This window comes from Sinocyclocheilus rhinocerous, unplaced genomic scaffold (assembly GCF_001515625.1).
Source record: "Sinocyclocheilus rhinocerous isolate Xijiao unplaced genomic scaffold, SAMN03320098_v1.1 scaffold883, whole genome shotgun sequence".
Taxonomy (NCBI): domain Eukaryota; kingdom Metazoa; phylum Chordata; class Actinopteri; order Cypriniformes; family Cyprinidae; genus Sinocyclocheilus; species Sinocyclocheilus rhinocerous.
This window is the reverse complement of record NW_015627244.1, coordinates 294,209-315,053: the sequence shown is the minus strand read 5'-3', so window position 1 is coordinate 315,053 and position 20,845 is coordinate 294,209. Positions and strand designations below refer to the sequence as shown.

At 34.9% G+C, this 20,845-nt stretch overlaps 2 protein-coding genes across 2 annotated transcripts; one reads left to right on the top strand and one right to left on the bottom strand.

Moving 5' to 3' along the window:
* The first annotated feature begins 7,163 nt into the window (after nucleotides 1–7,163).
* LOC107724932 (microfibrillar-associated protein 2-like) lies at nucleotides 7,164–10,399 on the top strand. The gene is made up of 6 exons (XM_016534034.1): nucleotides 7,164–7,244; nucleotides 8,601–8,688; nucleotides 8,799–8,828; nucleotides 9,950–9,988; nucleotides 10,060–10,147; nucleotides 10,285–10,399. Exons 2-6 carry the CDS (start codon nucleotides 8,643–8,645, stop codon nucleotides 10,397–10,399), a joined length of 318 nt encoding a protein of 105 aa, XP_016389520.1. The 5' UTR covers nucleotides 7,164–7,244; nucleotides 8,601–8,642.
* Nucleotides 10,400–15,964: 5,565 nt separating this feature from the next.
* LOC107724977 (single-stranded DNA cytosine deaminase-like) lies at nucleotides 15,965–17,919 on the bottom strand. The gene is made up of 5 exons (XM_016534086.1): nucleotides 17,888–17,919; nucleotides 16,894–17,059; nucleotides 16,490–16,769; nucleotides 16,275–16,390; nucleotides 15,965–16,015 (listed from the first exon to the last, which is right to left on the bottom strand). Exons 1-5 carry the CDS (start codon nucleotides 17,905–17,907, stop codon nucleotides 15,965–15,967), a joined length of 633 nt encoding a protein of 210 aa, XP_016389572.1. The 5' UTR covers nucleotides 17,908–17,919.
* Nucleotides 17,920–20,845: the final 2,926 nt, after the last annotated feature.

Genomic DNA, 20,845 nt, shown 5'->3' with positions numbered 1-20,845 from the left:
GCTCAAACATTATTATTGTATTATCAATGTTGAAAACAGTTGCTGCTTGTGGAAACAATGTATTTTTCAGGACTCTGAGGATTTTTATTTTTTATTTCTTTTTGGATTATTAGTGTCTGGACACAGTTAAGTAGACAATTTTTCTTTCAAGAATGACGTAGTGTTCAGATACTTTGGCCACAATAATTCAGTGTTTCTCATATTGAGCTGGTAATACTAAAACCAACAATACAGACTTCTCAAGTGCAATGTATAAGTATTCATTTAACGTGTAGAGAGCAAGGTAGGAATAGGTAGGTGTAGATTAATAATGCTCAACAGATGTGGGTGGAATACATAAACACTGTTTCTACCTCAAACAAGCTGTTTTAATGTACATGGCAATACATGTTTATATAAACATTTACTCTCTTCAGTCTGTTATATAATATGCACTTTCAAGTTGACATCCACATGCTTACGTCAGTATTTGTTGATAAACTATACCGACCTCATCATGCATTATAACGCTTCAGAGCAGACATATTGACAGGCTGGTTCAAATACAGCTCTGCTCCACTCTGAATAGGACAAGAGAAGTGTGAAATGTTAAGCAAACACAGGTACAATGGGACGGGTGTCAGGTTAGTGTTGTTCTGGGATTGACTGGATCAGTTCAGATATGTGTAGTCGACTCCAACTTTCCAGCTGTCCACACTGTTGCACCATCAAGACCACCCTGTCTTTTCTGTAACCAGTGCTTACTTACAAATTGTAGTATATTACAAAATACATGTAGTTGGTAATGTAAACACATAACAGATTTTTAGGTATAATCTGATTAATTTTGGCTACTTGTAGATTACCTTCGACCTAGTTTATAACATTGATTTGAATTGGATATCTTTTATTGATATTATATTGATATGCAAACAGAAAGACAATGTATTCCATTCTTTGTTATTAACAAGTGCATTAAACATTTCATTATGTCAGGACTTCTCAAACTGGGGTTTATGAAGGAACCAGCAGGAGGTTACTAAGTCAATAAGAGGTGATTATTAAATCTTTAAAAATGTTAAATTAAATAAATAATTAAAAAATTAAAACAATAAAAAATAAAAAAAACTATTTTTTTATTTGTTTACCTGCATGTCATGTGACCATCAACAAAACTGTATTATACTATTATACTTATTATTATTAAATTCAGGGAGTACTTCAGGTAATTATATAATGTCAAAAAGGTTCAGCTGACAAAAAAATTTGGGAATCATTGCATTATATGTAAATACAAAATGGGAATTCATTTGTCCATTTTCATGTTTTCGAAAAAAAAAGAAGAAGATAGTAATATATAATTATGTGTAATTATGTGCACTTCCAAAAAAAAATGGAAGACTTTTCAAACACAGCAATAGGTGTTTTTAGATAGAAAATTAAACGATTGTGGAGGAATGATAAATTATGAAGAATTTACTGTCATTTTGTGAATAATCACGTAATCAATAAAAAAGTAACTAAGTATTTTAAATGTAAAATAATCAGATTACATGTGTTTAATTTTTTGAATCTGACTACGTAATCTAGATTATAATCTTACTACTCAGTATTGTCTGCAACCTACAGTTCATGTATTTGATTTTATTTTCTAACATTGTTCAGTGTTTTGATTATTCCTTCATTTAGTCTTCCTCTGACCCCCTCCATGAATCCTAAAGATTCATTATATCAGCTCTGGCCTTCACTATGGGGCCTATGTGAGCCCTTCTGCAGATGGTTTTATAAATAGCCTCAGGTCCATCTATTTAGACTGTCGAGCACATCAGCACCTTTCTGTGTCCCCTCTTTGCACCCTGTGTCTCTCTCCCTGTTCATGTTCAATGTCATCTTGACTTTCCCTCACACCACCTCTTCATCTCTCCTATGAAACATTGTGATCTGTCCTTCTCTGGTTCGGTACAAGGCATTCATTTTGCATGCATTAATACAGTCTACATTAGTTGATGATATTGTTGTATTCTTATAGATGACAAAGCGAAAGAATATTATGTTTCATCAATCAGTGTCACATCATGCCATCAGCTTTCTGGAAATCTGCTTCCCAACACAGTTCAGAGATACACAATATCAGTAGAGTTGCATCTGCATCAATGTTCATAGCTGCAGAGGAACTTCAATGGTAACACGGCCAATGAAACAGACGAGGCTTTCAAAGTGACAAAGGGACCAGGCATCATTCTCTTTTAACAAAAGTTGACAATTTTTCATGACTCAAGCAATAGAAACCACTGGCGATGCAACAAAGTTGAGCTCAGTTTTATGCAAATGAGCAGCATTTAGTCGGCAGTAACCAATAGGAGTGCAGCTCTGCAACCAGATAAAGTTATTCCTGCTTCTTTGTTTACTAACTGGGAAAAAAGGTTAGGCCAGTGTACTAAACTAAGTACTAAACCAGTGAACTAAAACTAAAACTACTACAAGTCACTTTCGTTTATTGAAATAAAACTGAAACAAAATAAAGTATTAGATGAAAAACTTTATCTTTAAAAATTTCCAAATGTTGAAAATATATTTACTATAATTACTTAAACTAAACTAAAAATAAATTCAATTAAAGCAAAATAGAAATATGAAAAATAATAAAAAAATTACAAAAACATATTTACTAAGACAACCTAAAATTAAAATGAAAAATAATAAAACAAAAATAAATGTAATTAAAAATATTAATGAATAGTATATAAACAATACTAATATAGTACTGGCTTAGGCCAGCATAATTTTTTGTGTTAAATGTGGTCTAAACTTGGTTAGCACTGGTTTAGTGTTGGTCTAACATAGTCAAGTTGGTTAATTGAGAGACTAACGCTTAGAAAAGGTTTTCATTACCACCTCATTTTAAATTCTATTTCATGCCATTTAAAATGCATTTAGTTCTTAATTTAATTCTGAATGATGCACAATCTATGATGATTTTTAGTTTTTGTCTTTTTGAAAAATAAACCTTTACCTGGGCACCACCTACGAGACCTGTTTAAACAACACATAGGTCTCAGTTTAATATTGCATGTGTATAAAAAATGTATCTTAATAGTTTTAGTTTCATAAATTTTGCAGCTAGTAAAACTGAATCTCAGACATGAGACAAATGTGCACAATGTCATAAACAGAGATTTGATGGCCAGTAAATTCCAGTGGACAGGGATAGACTCCGCAGGGGACAGCTGGATGGAAGGACACAACAACTGATGAGTGGTGGGAGACACAGATAGAGCGCAATGGATCATGAAAATGACAGGAGAAGAGCTGGACGGTAAGAGCAGAGCCAAGGACAGCAACACGTTTAGCAGAACCTGCTACAAACCTCAGCAGAATGCAGGGATAATGATTACATCGCACAAACATATCAATATACAAACTGGTTAATCTTGATCAATAGCAGTCAACATATGAAACTGATCGTTTGCATTTACAGCAGCAAATACTGATTACTTTTAACAAAATCAGCAGATTCGCAGTCCATTGAAAACAGGTCCAAATATAGCCAAGCCACAGCAGAATGAACCACTGAGCATCTACGAGCTAACTGTTTCTTTCCTAGAAACAAATTGGCTGAGTAAATGATTCAATGACTCACTCAGAATACTTATCACATTTCGCTGCTGTATGTATTTTTATTTTTATTTTTTACTGTACTAAAGCATAAAAACACCATAATACATTTGCAGATATTCAGGATACATGTTAAGTTCACATACTTGTTTCTCTGAAAAAACAATGCTACAGCCAGTTATTCTGCTTTGAAAATGTGCATTCAGTGTCGGAATGCCTGTTGTTGTTTTAGTCTTTGTGATTCCGCCTGTAGTATTTCTAGTATTTCTGTAGTAATACTATTCCACCAATAGTATTTCGGCAGCCTGGGTTGCCAGTTTGCAGAAAACACAGCATACTGCAGCCATGGAAGACAGCAAACGAACTGGGTCAGAGATCACACATTCTACCTGACCTAAAAAGCATTACCACAGGCATATTAAAATGCGGATAAATCAACTCATAACCTTACAGTGTAAGGCTCGTCACCTTCCATTGTCAGTTGCACTAGTTAGTGTTGTGTGTCCTCAATCTGACAACCCGCATGAGCGTCACGTCTGAGGAGGAGGCGGGAGAAACAATATTTTGAATTTAGACCGCAGTACCCATTTCAACCACTAGCTGTCATTATTACATACTGCACATGCCTCAAATTCATGTGCTTGGACAGTTACGGAAAAACAGCATGCTGTATAAACAGTTGTTTCAGCATTTCATGGGAAAAAATGACAAATGGTGATGAAAAACACGTGAGTTGGAGTGAAAAACTTAATAGACCTATTAATATGTGCAATGCTAGAGTCATTATGTAAAGAGGTTGCATGCTGCCTTTGTCCAATCAATGATATTGACACTGCAAATATGCAAATGAGATCGTTAACCCGAGGTTTAGGAATATACAGTGCGAAACGTCATCTTATAAATACCCAGGATTAACAGTTAACTCCAAGAAAATAATAAGCAATGTGAAATATGAAGCAAGATAAACCAGGATTCTGTTAACCTGGGGTTTAGAATGACCCAGGGTTAACTAAGCCTGAAAAGACTTGTCTCCACCTACTGGCATACAATGGACCAAAAATAATTATAAGAATGATCTTTACATTTAAAAACAATATATGTATGTGTGTATGTATGGAATACCGGTTTGTAGTTATCATCTCAGGAAAAAGGGGGGAAAAATTACTTTGCATGTTTAATGCAATTTTGTGTTAAAGCATCATAACTGGAATTCCATGTAGAAGTAATAGTATGCCACTATGCTATGTACACAGCCTATAATTTGCTACTTCAATTTGCTATTTACAAGAGGCACTGGAGGGTCACTCTAAACCTGGGGTTGTAAAAAGACTAGTTTTATACTCGCAGCTACCATAATATCACAGATTTATGATGCCTAAGCATCTCAGTTTACCTCTTACTACAATAAACTTTCTATTATAAACTGTCATTCAGCCCAGTTTATAGATGTCAGTGTAAGCGATTCTGTGAGACAGAGCCAATTGTAGTATCCAAAAGAAGAAATACAGTAATTTATGTTTACAAGAACCCATGAAAACGAGGAGATCTTTCTTTAGTGGAAACTGAAGGGAGTTAAGCTCTTTTGGGGAGGGGTAAGGAGATACATTCCTCCAATAAACAGGTTAGAATATTATACTGCATTTCCAATCTGGCACGCTTATCTATTTGTGGTCAACACAAGGACCCACCGTGTCTCCCTCATGCCGCCCCATATGGCATGATGAAGCACACAGAATTCCACCGTTTGGTTGTCAGGTCGTGGATGGACTAGCTCAGCTTTGGCTCTCTCCTGCCATGCCACCATATGTCAAATTGTCAATTGTCAACCTCTGGTGCTCAGTTTGTCGACCTAGTTAAGACTATCGTCTAGGGGTGTAACGGTGTACCACATCAAAGACTGTCAAAACGCCATTTATTATTTGAATTTCCGGAGAAAAAAAAAAAAAACTGTATTCGTTCGGTTTACATGCGTACGAATACGTGTACCGTTACACCCCTACTATCGTCCCATAGCACAGTATGGACATTGGGAAATCATGCAGCCGTGTTGTGTCAACTGCATGATGACTGTCTGACTGGGCCTAAAGGAGGCACCAGATAAGCTTACAGGTCAGGACTGCACAATCCCAGGCATTGCGGGGTTTCCCCAATTAAAATTCATTCTGATCCCTGTGGAGGTGGTGGGCCAGGGAGTCAGTATTTGTTTATTTTCAGCAGTGGTAACTTTCCTTACATTTACATGCCAGCCCTAAAACAGAATATCTAATATGATCTAATATGGTCTCTGTAAAGATTAACCGTATGACGTGAATCTGGCATGTTGTCTTTAAATATTAACCGTAGGAGCACTACACTCTCTAACAATAGTGAAACTACATTAGAAAATTGTGAATTACCGGTACTTTAATCTGGGTCACTTGACAGACTGTGAAAAAAAATGAATTACTTAGAAACTTACCAAAAAATGTGCAAGTTACTTACTGATGTGCAAAAGTGTCACATGGCCTATACATTTTCACCTTGTATAATTAAGTTAAGATTATTGTAGCTGTAACATTATCAGTTGCTGTGAACACATCACCAAAATATGTAATTTACGCTATTCGTGCAAAGTTTCTGGTTGTCCATCCAAAATTTTAGGATTCATTTGTCAACACACAACCAAATCAATTTGGATCAATCAAAAAGATCAATTTATGGTAAGCAAAACTTATAGTAATTTAAATAATATTAAAAGGATTAAGATTGTTTTCAGAGAATCTTACACTTATAAAATCCCATTTTACTCCATAAATCTAATAATTTTTAGTGTGATTTATGCTCGAAACAAGAATAAAAATGCTGGTGAGGTAAAAAAAAAAAAAATCAAGATATTCAATAATTCAAGAAAAGTCTTATTACTCTAATTTAATGCTTTTCTAAAAAAATGTACACATAAAGGATGTTTAGCTATTGTTACTTGAAAGCAAGACAAAACTACAGATTAAAAAATACAAAATATTTGTTATTTAATAATCTTATAATAATATTTACATTTTATATTTATATTCTAATTATTCACATTATAATTCATTTTATGGAAGTTTTATTCCCTAGACCACAAAAAGAGTTATGAAAATGTCAAATCTGTTCTTTTCCATCCAATGAAAATGCATGTTGATAGTTGGCTGTCAGACATGCTCAGAACAGCCAATCAGTGCTCTGTGCTGACCTCTGCTGCCAGATGATAATAACGACATTGTTGAAGAAATCTCTAATTCATGCATATTTGTATTCAAAACACAAAGATCTATATATGACATAATAATGCAAGGCTGCTTAAAAAGGCACAAGACAAAATTAAGTGTGGGATGAACCCTTATAACATTCTCAGTTGTGTCCTCTCCTGACCTAATGCAATGAAAAGAATCAATAAAACAAATGAAACATGGCGTTTTTTATATAGTATAAAACCTATAGCAAAACTCTATGTATACACGTAACTTCAAAATTTGGATAAAAATGGGAAGAGCGAATGACTAATAGAGAGAGAGGGAGAGAGAGAGAGAGACAGGCGGAGGGATGATGTGGGGAGGGAAGAGAAAGGGAGGGGGAAAGTAAAAGCCAAAGGATTCTGAAAAACACAAGGAGCAGCAGAGGATTGGAAATTCGTAAGTATTATAAAAACCAATTCTTTTGAGAATATGACATCATTACAATCATCATATAACACATCATCTAGTCAATGCTTTTAACACATAGTAAAACAGAAGCAAATGTGGGTAGATAAATGATGAGATAAATATGTACAAATCTGCATTCCTCTCGAAACAACATGCAGCGGTATAAGAAATGCACACTTTATATTAAAGAGAATGCAGAACGTGAGGGTCTGCTGTGTGTTGATGCAAATGTGCACTATACAGTTGAGTTGTCAGGTTATGAATATGTAATGGCTCCCTCAGGCAAAACTATGGTCTGAGGGAATGCATATACATATGTGTTTATGACAAATGACGAGAATTTATGCATCTGTGTGTGTATATGTAAGCATGTGTGTGTGTGAGGTTGTTGAGTCCACAGAGAGGGGTGGGAATGCACATTCTTTAGTGTGAGCTCATGTCTTGGACACCGAGAAACACAGGCTTAGAGGAAAAGACTTGGGGAGAGAGAAGGAAACAGACAAAGCTGGAAGGATGGAACAGCTGTAACTGATCTCTTTAATGAGCGATTGAGAACAGAGAACTCATGTTCTGTGACATCAATAAATGAGAATCTGCATGAGTCACAGGCAAATGGAAATCTAAATAGGTTTCATCCATCTGCAGTTCTGTTTTCTCATGCAGTGTTTCTTTTAGAATTCATTTGTTCTGTCTTTCGAGGATGTCTATAAATGGTTACATTTTGGAAGTGGTGACTTCCAAAGTCTTGACAACATGGCGTGTTAAGGAGGAAATCTGCTCTGCTGGCACACAGATACACTGGGACCGGTCTGATAACTGACAGAAAACAAAATTGCATTCGCAATTGGTCTGAATGGACGAATGACTCTAGTCAGTTTTAAATAAATACTGTTCTTTTGACTTTCTATTCATCAAAGAATCCTGAAAAAATAGGTTCCACAAAAGTAAGTAGCACAATAAGAAATGTTTCTCGATTAGAATGATTTCTAAAGGATCATGTAACACTGAAGACTGGAGTAATGATGCTGAAAATCCAGCTTTGGCATCACAGAAATAAATTCCATTTTAACGCATATTAATATAAAACCAGTTATTGTAATAATATTTCACAAAATTATAGTGAAAAAAGTTTTATCAAGTACAGCCTTAACAGAATTCAAAAACATTAAAAAAAACTTACTGACCACAAACATTTGAATGGTAGTGTATTGATTTTATATTTTATATCACAATAACCTTTATTTTTTTATGCTAAAGTGGAAACCGGCTTCCATTTCATCCATTGTAATTTTGAACACACTGAAAGTATTTTCAGGCTTGTTATGATAAACATGCTTTCTCCAGGCCCTGAGCTGTGATCGGACCCCGTGAAGAAGACCCTGAAAGATGGGCAGCTATCCAGTCTCTGTGCTGTTATGCTGTTGTTTCTTTGGTAATTCCATCAAAACACGAAAACAGAAGCCAATTAATTTAATTAATATGAATGAATGATTCTTTTTGAATGCCCAGCCAACAAAACTTTTCTGCTATTTTTTCTCACAGTACTTGTTACTGTCCGGGCACAGCAAACTGGTAATTCTCAGTTTTGTTCACTAATTCAACTGTTTTGTTAAACAATTGTGTGAAAACTTGTGTGTGTGTGTGTGTGTGTGTGTGTGACCAGGCCCATGGGGAAGTTGTCACAATAATTATATCTCAGTAACTATAAAGGAGTCAGAAGTCCTAAACATTATCACATGGATATTTTTATGAGTGCCAAGGATGAGTTGTGTGATTTATCTGTCATATTTTTTTTTAAATAATGTAATTATTTAATCATTTTAGATGTTAACTTTTCCATTTATGCTGTTTTTATTTTTACCAAAAGGCTATGAAATAGTGATTCATAACTAATGGTTTTAGTGTGATTTCTAGATTTCTAGAAATTAATAAAGTATTTGAAAAATCAAGGAAACATTTATAATGAATATAAAATTTCTAGTTATGTCAAGTTGTAAATATTTTATTGGGTTGAAATTGCTATTTGCAAATCTAAAATCATTTTAAAAGTCCTATAAATGACTAGAAGATGAACAACTGACTAGAAAAGCCATGTAAATTCATCTGTAATAAAAAGTGTAAAGGAGAACAGTTATTGAAAATTATGGAATTGTGGAATTTATTTAATCATTTTAGTCAAATATTATTGTTATAAATATAATTTTAAATATTTCTGTCTTTACATTTTTAATTATATAGTTTGTGTAAACAAACAAAAAACAGAAAAGAAAAGAAAAATGAACAGCAGAAGTATCAGAAATATCTTTGGGGGCCTTCAAATACTGTGCATCGGAGTCAGAAAGGATGAGACCATTTTTAGAAAATGTCTCTCTTGTGTATATAATCTCTTGTGTATAGACTCAGAATGTATTTCATTACTTATTTTAATTACAAATAGTATTTCAAAAAAGGTATTTCCAAAAAAGTCCTTGTTGTTACTACTTACCCCCTATATGCCCTGTAAATGAACTGTATCTTTTAGCCATAACAGCAGAAATGTTCAATAGCTTTATGTAGCAGAGACTTTAAGTTATGTGTCTCTATACAGACACTGACTTTCAAAAATAAACCCACCCTGAAAAATATTCATTGACAACTAGCCCTGGTCTCCTCTACATGTTTTTAGTTTGCTGTGTGTTTCTTTTTCTTGCCAGAAATCCATGACACTGATGCCACTGCTTTGCCACCGCCAGATGAGTTTGTATATACAGTACACCATTTGCATCAACAGTAAGGCAATAGCAGTCTTGTCTGTGTCCCACAGACTGCAGAGAGGAAACATACCCCTGCACCAGGATGTACTCTGTTCATCGACCGATAAAGAGATGCATCCATTCACTCTGTCTCTACAGGTGGCTAAATCACTGACAAACACACACATCATCATTTCAAGCTGCTTTCTCTTTCTTGTTGACATTCTCCTCTGCTGAACAAAGAGATTTGTATTTGATATGGTGCATGTGAAATGAACGACATCTGTTTTCTGCAGTCTTCCAAGAGTCTATGTGATAAACAAAGAAATCTGTGTGAGAACCGTGTGCCAGCAAGACGAGATCCTGATGGGTGAGACTCTTAATATCTCAGTAACAAACTATAGAATGTGACAGTGTGGGTGGAACCTTATGTTTTTTTGAGGGCCGTATTTTTATATATATATTTTGTTATCATATATTATTTTACTCCTGAATTCCACTTATAACGGTAGTTCAGAATTCTTTCACTGTAATTTAGTTTTCAATGAGCAATTTCTACCTTCCACATTTTTCTGACAGTTTTTGCTACTAAATATTTAGGACTTCACTGCAAAGATTTAATCAATCTTAATCAATACTTTTGTCTTGTTTTGCAGTGAAAATATCTAAATATGAACTTTTATCTTAATTATTATCTTAAATTATTTAGTTTTTTTCTTGTTTCAAGCATTAATCTCACTAAAATGTGTTAGATGTATTTAAAAATAGAGAAGGATAGTATTTTATAATTAACAATTCTACAATAATTAATAATAGTATCTTCATAATTCAATATAGATTCATAATATCTTACGCTACTGTTGGCAGTCAGTAAGATTTTTTAATGTTTTTGAAAGAAGCCTTGTGCTCAGCAAGGCTGCATTTATTTGACCAAAAATAAATGAATACAAAACATACCTTTATGCACCAAGAGCTTGTAACACTCCAAAAAGAAAGGAAAAATTGAAATCGCATCATATGACCCCTTTAACACAACAAATAGGTCAATTTACATGTAGTATCATGGAATAATACATAGACTAAACTGTAGAGGGAGACAGATATGTTAAAAAAAAGACCTGGTCAGATTAGAAAACACTACAGCTGTGATACAAGTGTCTCTTCTGAGTAATTCATTGTTTTGATAAGTGGAGATAAATAATAGAAATGATGTAATGAGTTGATTTAGGGCTTGTGTCTGGTGCCTGAGATTGTTTACTGATCTCACTGCGGTCATGAATAACACATTTTTGAGACGATATGTCGACAATAGCCTATGTTTACTGATATGTAAGCGGATGGAAGACAGAAATAAATTTGTTAATTGCGTTTTTTCCAATTTTTTTCTACTTTCCGGTTTGAAAACAATGAGAAGTATCACTAGATACGTTTAAAATGTAATTTGTACCCTTCTACACTAACCTTGTTTGAGTAGCTTCTCACATGATGCCATCCACATGCATTTGACAAACGTATTTTCACCAACCTGAGGGAGAAAGAGTGATAGAGAAGAGGGAAAGAGACAAATTTTGGCTTAATCGTGTTAGACTCTTACAAAAACGGTCAACGGTTCAGAGAACTGTACGAAACATCCTTTTAAGTGATTAGCTAAATTATGTTTAAGTCAAAGGACTCTGAAAAATCGATTGCATGAGAGGCGGTGGGATGGAATGATAGAACCAACTTTTTCAAAACGGAATTATTTTCTTCTGGGTGAAGAAATTAACAGCTTTTCACTCACCACTGTCAACTTATAGATCCAGAGCACAATGCACTTGAGTCACGCATGGTTTCCACAACAACATAAATGGGAAACAGATCCCCCTACTGGACTCAAGTGGAACGGGATGCATATCAGTGAAGGAACATTTTTGTTATCTGAAATAAAACCAAGTGAGTGAACATGCAGAAATTTGCTTATACAGTGTTTTGAAGTTGCACCTTAGATAGGAGAGATATGTGGGGTAAGTTGTTGAGTTTGTACCTTTACTTGGTTACGTTTATCTTCTTATATTTACTAGAATTACCATTAAGCATAGGTGTTAAAGGGATAGTTCACCCAAAAATAAAAATTCTGTCATCATTTACTCACCCTCATGTCGTTCCAAACCTGTATGAGTTGCTTTCTTATGTTGAACATAAAAGAAGATATTTTGAAGATTGCTGGTAATCAAACAGTTGGTGGTTGCCATTGACTTCATAGTAGGAAAAAAAAATACTATGGAAGTCAATAGCAACCACCAACTGTTTGATTACCAGCAATCTTCAAAATATCTTCTTTTATGTTCAACATAAGAAAACAACTCATACAGGTTTGGAACGACATGAGGGTGAGTAAATGATGACAGAATTTTCATTTTTGGGTGATCTATCCCTTTAACAGTGTTTTTTCGATCTTATTTTCTAAGGCAATGTAGTACAGTTACAAGATAATGCGCTTTTAAGCTAATAAGCGTTGTATCTGCGAACACTTTATCTACACAAGCAGATAGACCAGACATCCCTGCTAAAAAAAAAAAAAAAATTAGAAACCATCACAGAATTTGTAATGGTTTTACTGCTAGAAAGGGAATTACTGGTTTTAATGGAAACTTCTTCTTCTTCTTCTTCTTCTTCTTCTTATTATTATTATTATGCTTTAAATGACAAAAACAAAACAGTATATCAAACAGCCAGGGGGACAACAGAGAGAGAAAAAGGAAAAAAATAAAAATAAAAATTTAAATAAATTACAATCACAGACATGCAGGACCTTTATAACATTCAAAGATTTTGAAGATAGAACACAAGTGGACAGTTTTAATTGCCATTCTATTAGTACTATGTTGAACAGTGCAAAAATAGTTTTCCAATTCTTTATAAACCACTGTAAAACAGGGCTTTTTGTTAGAAAACTTACACTTATGAATGTGAAACTTGACAAATAAGATAAACAGATTAATGACAAAAGCTTCGTTATTCAAATTATCAAAATTAAAATAACCAAAAATAAAATTTTCATAATGCAAATTAAAATGAAAATCTTTAAATACCATAACTTTTTTTTACATAACTACAGTGCCAGAAAATGTGGGGGACTGTTTCCAGGTGCAAAGAGCAAAAAGAGCAACTAACATCAATATCCTTCTTAAACTTACTGAGAAAATGTTTAACAGGATAGAATTTATGAATTATTTTGAAAGAGATTTCTTTTACCTTGTTTGTAACAAAAAACTTGTGAGGCAATAACCAAACACTTTCCCACTTAAGAGTATTTACAAATTTGGACCAATAAGCAACAGAGCAAGACTTGGTGGCAACTTCCTTTAGAAATAGTGAACGAGTAGATTTGTTGTTTTTGGACTGTGAAAAACAAATTTTACCACATATTGTATCAGTTAGATTAATTATGGGCATATCAGCCGATATCACATCTCTACATAAAGAGACTATACCAGAATTAATTGCAAAGAAAACAAGAGAAAATTCCTTCTTGGAAAATTACAGGAAAATTAAAGTGTACAAGAAACTCATCATAAGTCATAAGATACCCTTGAATATTAAATAAATGATTAACTAAGACAATACCCTTATCAAACCAGCTTTTGAGAGTATTATTTAAAACAGAGAAATCTAGAAAGTCAAGCCCACCATTTTTAAGGGAATTTATGGCAACAGATTTACGAATGTAGTGCACACGGTTCTTCCATAAAAAATTAAATAAAATCTGATTAATAATTTTAACAGTTTTATTGTCTAAATGTATAGATTATAGCATTATAGGTTAGTCTAGAAATTCCTTCTGCTTTTGGCAGAAGCACTATACCTCTAAGGGACAGAGAGATCAAAACAAAACAACGGTCACTAATTAGAAGTACAAAACGAGGATTTGTAAAGAAGAATGTCGGAGAATTTCGATATAAGCCAAGAGGAGACTGGTTTTCCTTTGCTAAATTAAGGAAACTTTGCTTCCTTTGCTCCTGTTAACAAACGTTGGTTTTCACCAGACTCACAGGCGCTTGCGCAGCGCTGACCTCAGAGGTCATCCGCCCGGAACTGCTTCCCTTTACAACAGTGAGTGCAAGCTACATTAAAGTGATTATTACGTTTTGAATATGGATATTTTTCTTACAAAAACGCAGTTGGAACGCAAGTGTTTTTTCTTTTACAGGAATACCATCCACAGATGAAAGGGAGGAGTTTTTCAAGGCTGATATTTCACATTTTTTAATATTAAGGTACAAACCTGAAGCATTAGAAAACAACTGAATAGTTTTAATTACCTGATGAACCTGGCTTTTTTAAAAATAAGGCTGTGTCATCTGCTAGTTGACTAATTAAGATATCTCTACCAGCAATATGAATTCCTTCTAATGTACTATCCTTAATAAAATGACAGAAGACTTGAGCTACAATAAGAAAGAGATATACGGAAGCTGGACAGCCTTGCCGAATTCCTCTTTCTAAGATAAATCTCTGTGTCGTACCATGTCCTAATTAGGTTTTAATGAAAACTGTAATGACACCTATTGGTCGCCCTTCTATTAGTGGCTTGTTAAAACCGCTAAATCTTAAGCTATGTCCCAAAACACACTACAGGAAACCATTTTTAATGGTTTTAATAAAAGTTGATGGTTTGTAATGGTATTTGTAGTGGAAACCATTAGAGTTTCTGTCATGGTTTCTATTGTCTTTGGGATGTTACATGAAAACAGCATAGGGTCACTGTCCAGTCACTGTCCGGAAACAAGAAATGTTAATAAACTGGAGATAGAGTGGGCAGAACTGCATAAACATTATGCACTTCCTGAGTCCCCCACGCAGAACATATAGCCTCAACAATACACATGATGTATATGCTGTGTAAACAACTGCTGTATGTAATAATTTCACAACTAACACTGACTTTACCCAATTTGGTCAAATTAGGATGTTAGGATGGGTCTTCACTCATCAACCTGGCCAAGGGCCTCTTGGTGGGTGTAACCCTGTTACAAATGACTAAATAGTACATTATTAATGTGTTTACATACATTTTGTGATATGTACATTGCAAATACCTTATTACAGTTATATAGTTGTACATTACATTTTATTTAGCTTTATTTTAATATTGTTGGGACATTTAAACATTTTTAAAGCAACCTCTTATGCTCAGCAAGGCTGCATTTATTTGTTTTAATTTATATATAAATACAGTAATATTTGAAAATGTAATTTATTCCTGTGATGGCAAAGCTGATATTTCAAAAGTCCTTACTCTAGTCTTCAGTGACATGATCGTTTAGAAATCATTATAATGTGCTGATTTGGTGTTCAAAAACATTTTTTTATTTTTTGTCAGTGTTGAAAACAGGTGTGCTTCTTAATATTTTTATGGAAACAATGATACAATTTTCTGTTGAATTTTTTGATGAACAGAAAGTTCCCAAGAACAACATTTATTTAAAATATAAATCTTTTGTAGCATTATAAATGTCTTTACTGGCAGTTTTGATTAAATTAATGCATCTTTGCTGAATATAAATATTAATTTCTTTAATAACATTTTCAAAAAAAATCTAACAATTTCTTAAAAATCGTTAAAAATGTTTTTTTTCCCCAGATTTTTTTCATCTGTTGTTTTTCTAGATTCTTTAAATATATATATATGAATTTCTTTTTATTGACCCTAAACATTGAACATAGTGTATACGTATTCCTGGGGCAGTTCAAATTATGAATCATACTAATTTAACACAGACAAAAAAAAGCAGCTTGAAAATGTTTGTTAAATGACAGCTTTTATTTCGGCATCCAACATAATCCCATTAATGCTAAATACAATACAGTACAAGATAAGTATTAAGTCAGATTCAAGTCAAAGGATTCAAGTCTCAGGTCATACAGCACCATTTCTCTTCATCCCATTCAGTTCATATCTCAGTGTTCATTGATTTGCGAATCTCATATTTGTGATCATAGCCCGAGGAGAGCAAAACCGTCCCTCAGATCCTCAGTCTCGCAGGGCTACAGTGAAAAAGAAAAAGAAAATGATTTAGCTCTGACAAATATGATATGACCTTTGACCTCATCATTTATGTAGCATATGGATTACTACCACAAATGCTCCTATTAAATAGATTGACTCAAATTAAAGGACATTTTCTTAATGACTAAATTTGTCATTGCTATTGTTGTAAAATATTCAAATTGCCACATTGTGTCATCTAATACTCCTATAGTTTAATTAGTATTAATCATATTAAAATTACTGTAAATTTGCAACCTGCAGGATCTGATTGAGTTTTCGAACAAGTCGGACAGAGTTTTGGTGAAGGCCATCCCAGGCTTTAAAACTCCTCTTCCTCCGTGCAACAAATGTTTGCCAGCAGTAGAAATAGTCTAGAAACAAAACAGAATCTAATAAATAACAAGTGTGATATGATTTGCCACATTACGTCAGAAATATTAACCACGCCCCTCTGTTCCCTCCCCATTTACCTTTATAAGTCATCACAGAGATCTGCACTCCTGCGCTCTTCAGGTGTCGCAGTCCTTCCCTCTCCTGGCTGTCCTCTTCATCACAGAAGTAAAGGCGTGACACAAAGATTCTCAGACGCAGATTGGGCGTCTGTGACAGGAAGTGGGTAAGTTGTTCAGCGCATTTAGAGCAGGGCGACCAGGAGCAGAACCAGGTCACTGCGTAACACATTCTCGCACCGTCCACACTGGAGCCCCACAGCCCCGGACACAACGCACCCAAGTGACGTAGGAAGAGCAGCTTGAGACGAAAACAGTTACAGATGGAGAAAGAATGAGTAAGAGGAGTGAGTAAGTTTTTTTTCTTTCTATAATAATACCTTAATGTTTAATCTTTTCACATTATCAGTTAATCTTTGCCTCACCTCTACATGGCAGCCGGAGCGATTGCGCAGGTGTCCGAAGTCAAAAGACAGGGAATCAGGGCCGGTGCGTCTCTTTACTACAAAACAAAGGTATGTCTCGTGTCTCCCTCGGGCCCAGCGCACATTCTTATAATGGAAGATAAATTTCCTCTGGGTCATGAGCACACTATATCAACATATGATACTTTGTTATTCATTTTATACATTTGTCATTAAAAAAAGATAATAAACACTGAAAAAGAAATACTTCAGGATTCTTCGTTTAATATCTATACGTATTTAAAACAATAACAACAAACATAATACAAGGTTTATTCTCTGAAATTAAGTCTTGTATACATAATTCTGATTCTTAAATCTTTTTTTCTTGCAAACACACGAATTGGAAGATATTTTTCTTGTAAAACAAAAAACAACAAAATTTCTATACTGTAATTTTGTGCTGACATAAAAATGAGTTTTTAGTTACTCTCACATAAAACTAATCTGCTACTTTTAAATAAACTAAATCAATTTTTAATTTTAAATTAAATGTAATTTTAAAAATTTATTAAATATTTCACTAATTAATTTGCTAAAATGCTCAATAAGTCAATAGTCTATGCTGTGTCTACAGCAATTTGTAGTGATCACATTGTTCAGCACGACTTTGACACCTGAAGTCATCAGTGGTCGGTTGAGTTTAGACTTGGTTCTTAACCATGTGCATTTAAATATAGACTCAAGAGCAACGTGCACCAAGTCATTCCCAGACTAATAACTATCATTTTCAGTTTACACTTTCTGAAACTGGAGAAAATCTATAAACAGGTCAATGCACTTGCACATCATTAATGTACAGGAACTGAATGACATCAAAGCATTGATTTATTCCTTAATTAATAAAGCTCTAAAAAATAAGATTAGCAATTCTAATGGATATACAGTTAGTTTTGCCTACACAGACTAAAAAAAAAAAAAGTCTCTCACTATCACTTGTTTTGTTTTCACTTACCTGTCCAGCTTGCTGATCATTCCGAAAGTCGAAACTTGCTAACTCATTTAGTCAAGCGAAAGTCAGTGAGAGTTTAAAAATGGGTTGAGGAAGAGGGAGGTATAGAAAACCTATGACATGTTCATATAGCTGTAAGAAAGAGGGTCTCTGATTGGGTGAAAATTGTTTTCAAACCTGTTTGGGAGGGCTGAGGTGCATTTAAACATCGATACAGCTCAATAACCTGGGCATGTGATATTTAAAGAGATATGTAAAAGAGTTACAGTCTTAGTTGCACAGACAAAAGACAGTGAAAATCATGATAGATTGTGAATTGGATGGCATAGTGGATGAATGGTTGCATGCATTTATTATCTATTTTTAAACTGTGTATTACTTTTCCAAGTTTATACAATAGCACTTGACCTTGTCCTCACCGTATATTAGTCTCTTTAGCGTTTGACGTGTTTTCTAACCTTTTTGCTCCAGAATGTGCGTCAGACATTGCTGCCAACAGCATAACCAAAGCCAGTTGGAAATTTCCAGATCTCTTGCACCCAGTCAGGGAAGCCTCCACTTCATTTTTCCCACACAATTCCAAAAACCAACTCCCATATGCCTTCTCTCTGTTGCTCAGATTTTCTCCATCCGCACCCTTTCCACTTGTTTAGTTTTTCCCACAGGGAATAAAAATGGGGGGAAAGACTTGTTTTACTACAGGAGGTCACCACAACCCCCGGAGATACCTTCACAGAGGGTTTTTCCAAAAAGCTACTTAACCCTCACACAAGCACACACTCCAACGCACAGGTTGCGAGAAGGACCGGCGAATCCGCCTGGTTTAGGATTTACAGCATGCTTGTTAATTTGTTGCTGTCTGCAACTGTCTTTGGCTCTTTCCTGGTGACTTTAATGTTGGCATCCTGTGTGTTTGTCTGTCTCCAGTCACTCGACTTCACCCTCTCATGCACTCTGCGGCCAGGGAAATCACCGCTCCCCAATGAGCTCCCTCTCAAGTGTATGTGTGTGTATGTCTGAATTCGAACATCTGGAAGAGATCTGTCTGCTCCCATGATTTACCTTCCGACTTTCTGAGGTCTTACCACAATGCGCTATGTGTGTATAACATTAGAAAACAGAGAAAAGAATATATTGTAGGTCCTGCTCCCGTTAAAGCTGATTCTCATGATTTTTTTTTTTACTTCTAATGATTTGTTTTGATGTGTGTTATCAAGAAAAAGACTAGACTTTTGTTTAAGACAAATCTATTGATATACACTCATGATACTAATCATTATAAATGGCCAGTTCCCCAAAAAATTACAATTGTGTTATCATTTACTCACCTTCATGTCGCTCCAAACATGTATGACTTCCTATATCCTGTGGAACACACAAAAAAAAGATATTTTGAAGAATGACTTTTGTATATACTATGAAAGTCAATGGGGTCCAATATTGTTTTGCTCCAAAAGGGAACAAAGGCCCCAAAAGGTTTTCCAAAGAACCATTTTTTTTTCTTAGTGTGAAGAACATTTTCAAAATCTAAAGAACCTTTTTCCTCTATAAAAACCCTTTTGTTCAGTGGAAAGGTTCCATGGATGTTAAAGGTTCTTCATGGAACCAAAGATGTCAATAAAGAACCTCTATTTTTAGGAGTGTACTGACTTTCATTGTACAGACAAAAACAGTTAAAACATTCTTCAAAATATCTTCTTTTGTGTTCCTCAGAAGAAAGAACATCATGGGGGTGAGTAAATGGTGATAGAACTTTTAACATTTGGTTCTCACAAGTGACCCAAAGCCCTCTTTCCTTTGTTTTTTGCTTAGGGTGGGCAATGAAGACCACCACATTGTGTCAAGGAGCACAACAAATGAATCGAATCTTGGCCGGAAACGCCAAGTCATATTTTCCGAAACGCACCCACCTACACGCGCGCGCGCGCACACACACACACACACACACACAAGCCCATCATGCAGACAAAATCAACCACAACTCCAAACACACTTACTTTCCAGAGTCATGAACTCACATCTGTTTCCTGGCGACAATAATAGTTACACATCGGTTAGGGGGGTATAGTAGCAGGTGTTCAATTGCCTGAGCAGCTCTGTACATTATAACAAAAGCTCCTCCACAACAAACCCGCCACTATGACTCGCAAAAGCTACCAAAAGGAAAGATGAAGTAATTGTGCTCATTAGTTGACTAACACAATTGTAGCTCATGAAAACTTAGTGGCTGGTACTAAAACGACACTGACATTAGAGTCGTGCGTGTGCATGACAAAGACACGACACTGCCTGAAGAAAAAATAGGGTTACGGGTTCTTCTAGCTGTGGATTCATTTATATACCTCAATGTGAATACACTGAAGAGGTCTGATAAAACGTAAAAAGTTTCAGGTGAAAATTTAAATCATCCTGAAACTGCATTTAAACCTAGGTATGCATAATACTGCTTACAGGAAACTAATATCAAAACCAGCTAAATGAGTACAGTTAGTTTTTAGTTAGTTCAGTAATCTCTTTTGATTTAATTGGTAAAAGTCCCAGACTGTAGATATGCCCTTGTGAAAAAGAACTGTGCTTAATTCTATTAATGGGGTCATATGATGCTGCTAAAAAGAACATTATATTGTGTATTTGGTGTAATGAAATGTGTTTATGCAGTTTAAGGTAAAAAAAAAAAAAAACATTATTTTCCACATACTGTACATTATTGTTTCTCCTCTATGCCCTGCCTTTCTGAAACGCATCGATTTTTACAAAGCTCATCGGTCTGAAAAACGAGGTGTGCTCTGATTGGCCAGCTATCCAGTGCATTGTGATTGGCTGCATACCTCAGGCGTGTGGCGGAAATGTTACGCCCCTACCATACTGTGATGTTGTGTACCGGCGCGATGAGACAACAGCAGCCTTCTTTCTTTGCGTGAACATTTGGGCGATGTTATGCAAATCTTTCCACACAGTGAC

Coding starts and splice junctions, on each gene's coding strand:
- LOC107724932 (XM_016534034.1), top strand. CDS start 8,643: ATGGGCAGCTATCCAGTCTCTGTGCTGTTATGCTGTTGTTTCTTTG. Junction 8,689..8,798: donor GTTATGCTGTTGTTTCTTTG/GTAATTCCATCA, acceptor TTTTTCTCACAG/TACTTGTTACTGTCCGGGCA. Junction 10,148..10,284: donor CATTCACTCTGTCTCTACAG/GTGGCTAAATCA, acceptor TGTTTTCTGCAG/TCTTCCAAGAGTCTATGTGA.
- LOC107724977 (XM_016534086.1), bottom strand. CDS start 17,907: ATGATCAGCAAGCTGGACAG. Junction 16,770..16,893: donor GCTCCGGCTGCCATGTAGAG/GTGAGGCAAAGA, acceptor TTTCGTCTCAAG/CTGCTCTTCCTACGTCACTT. Junction 16,016..16,274: donor AACTCAATCAGATCCTGCAG/GTTGCAAATTTA, acceptor TTTTCACTGTAG/CCCTGCGAGACTGAGGATCT.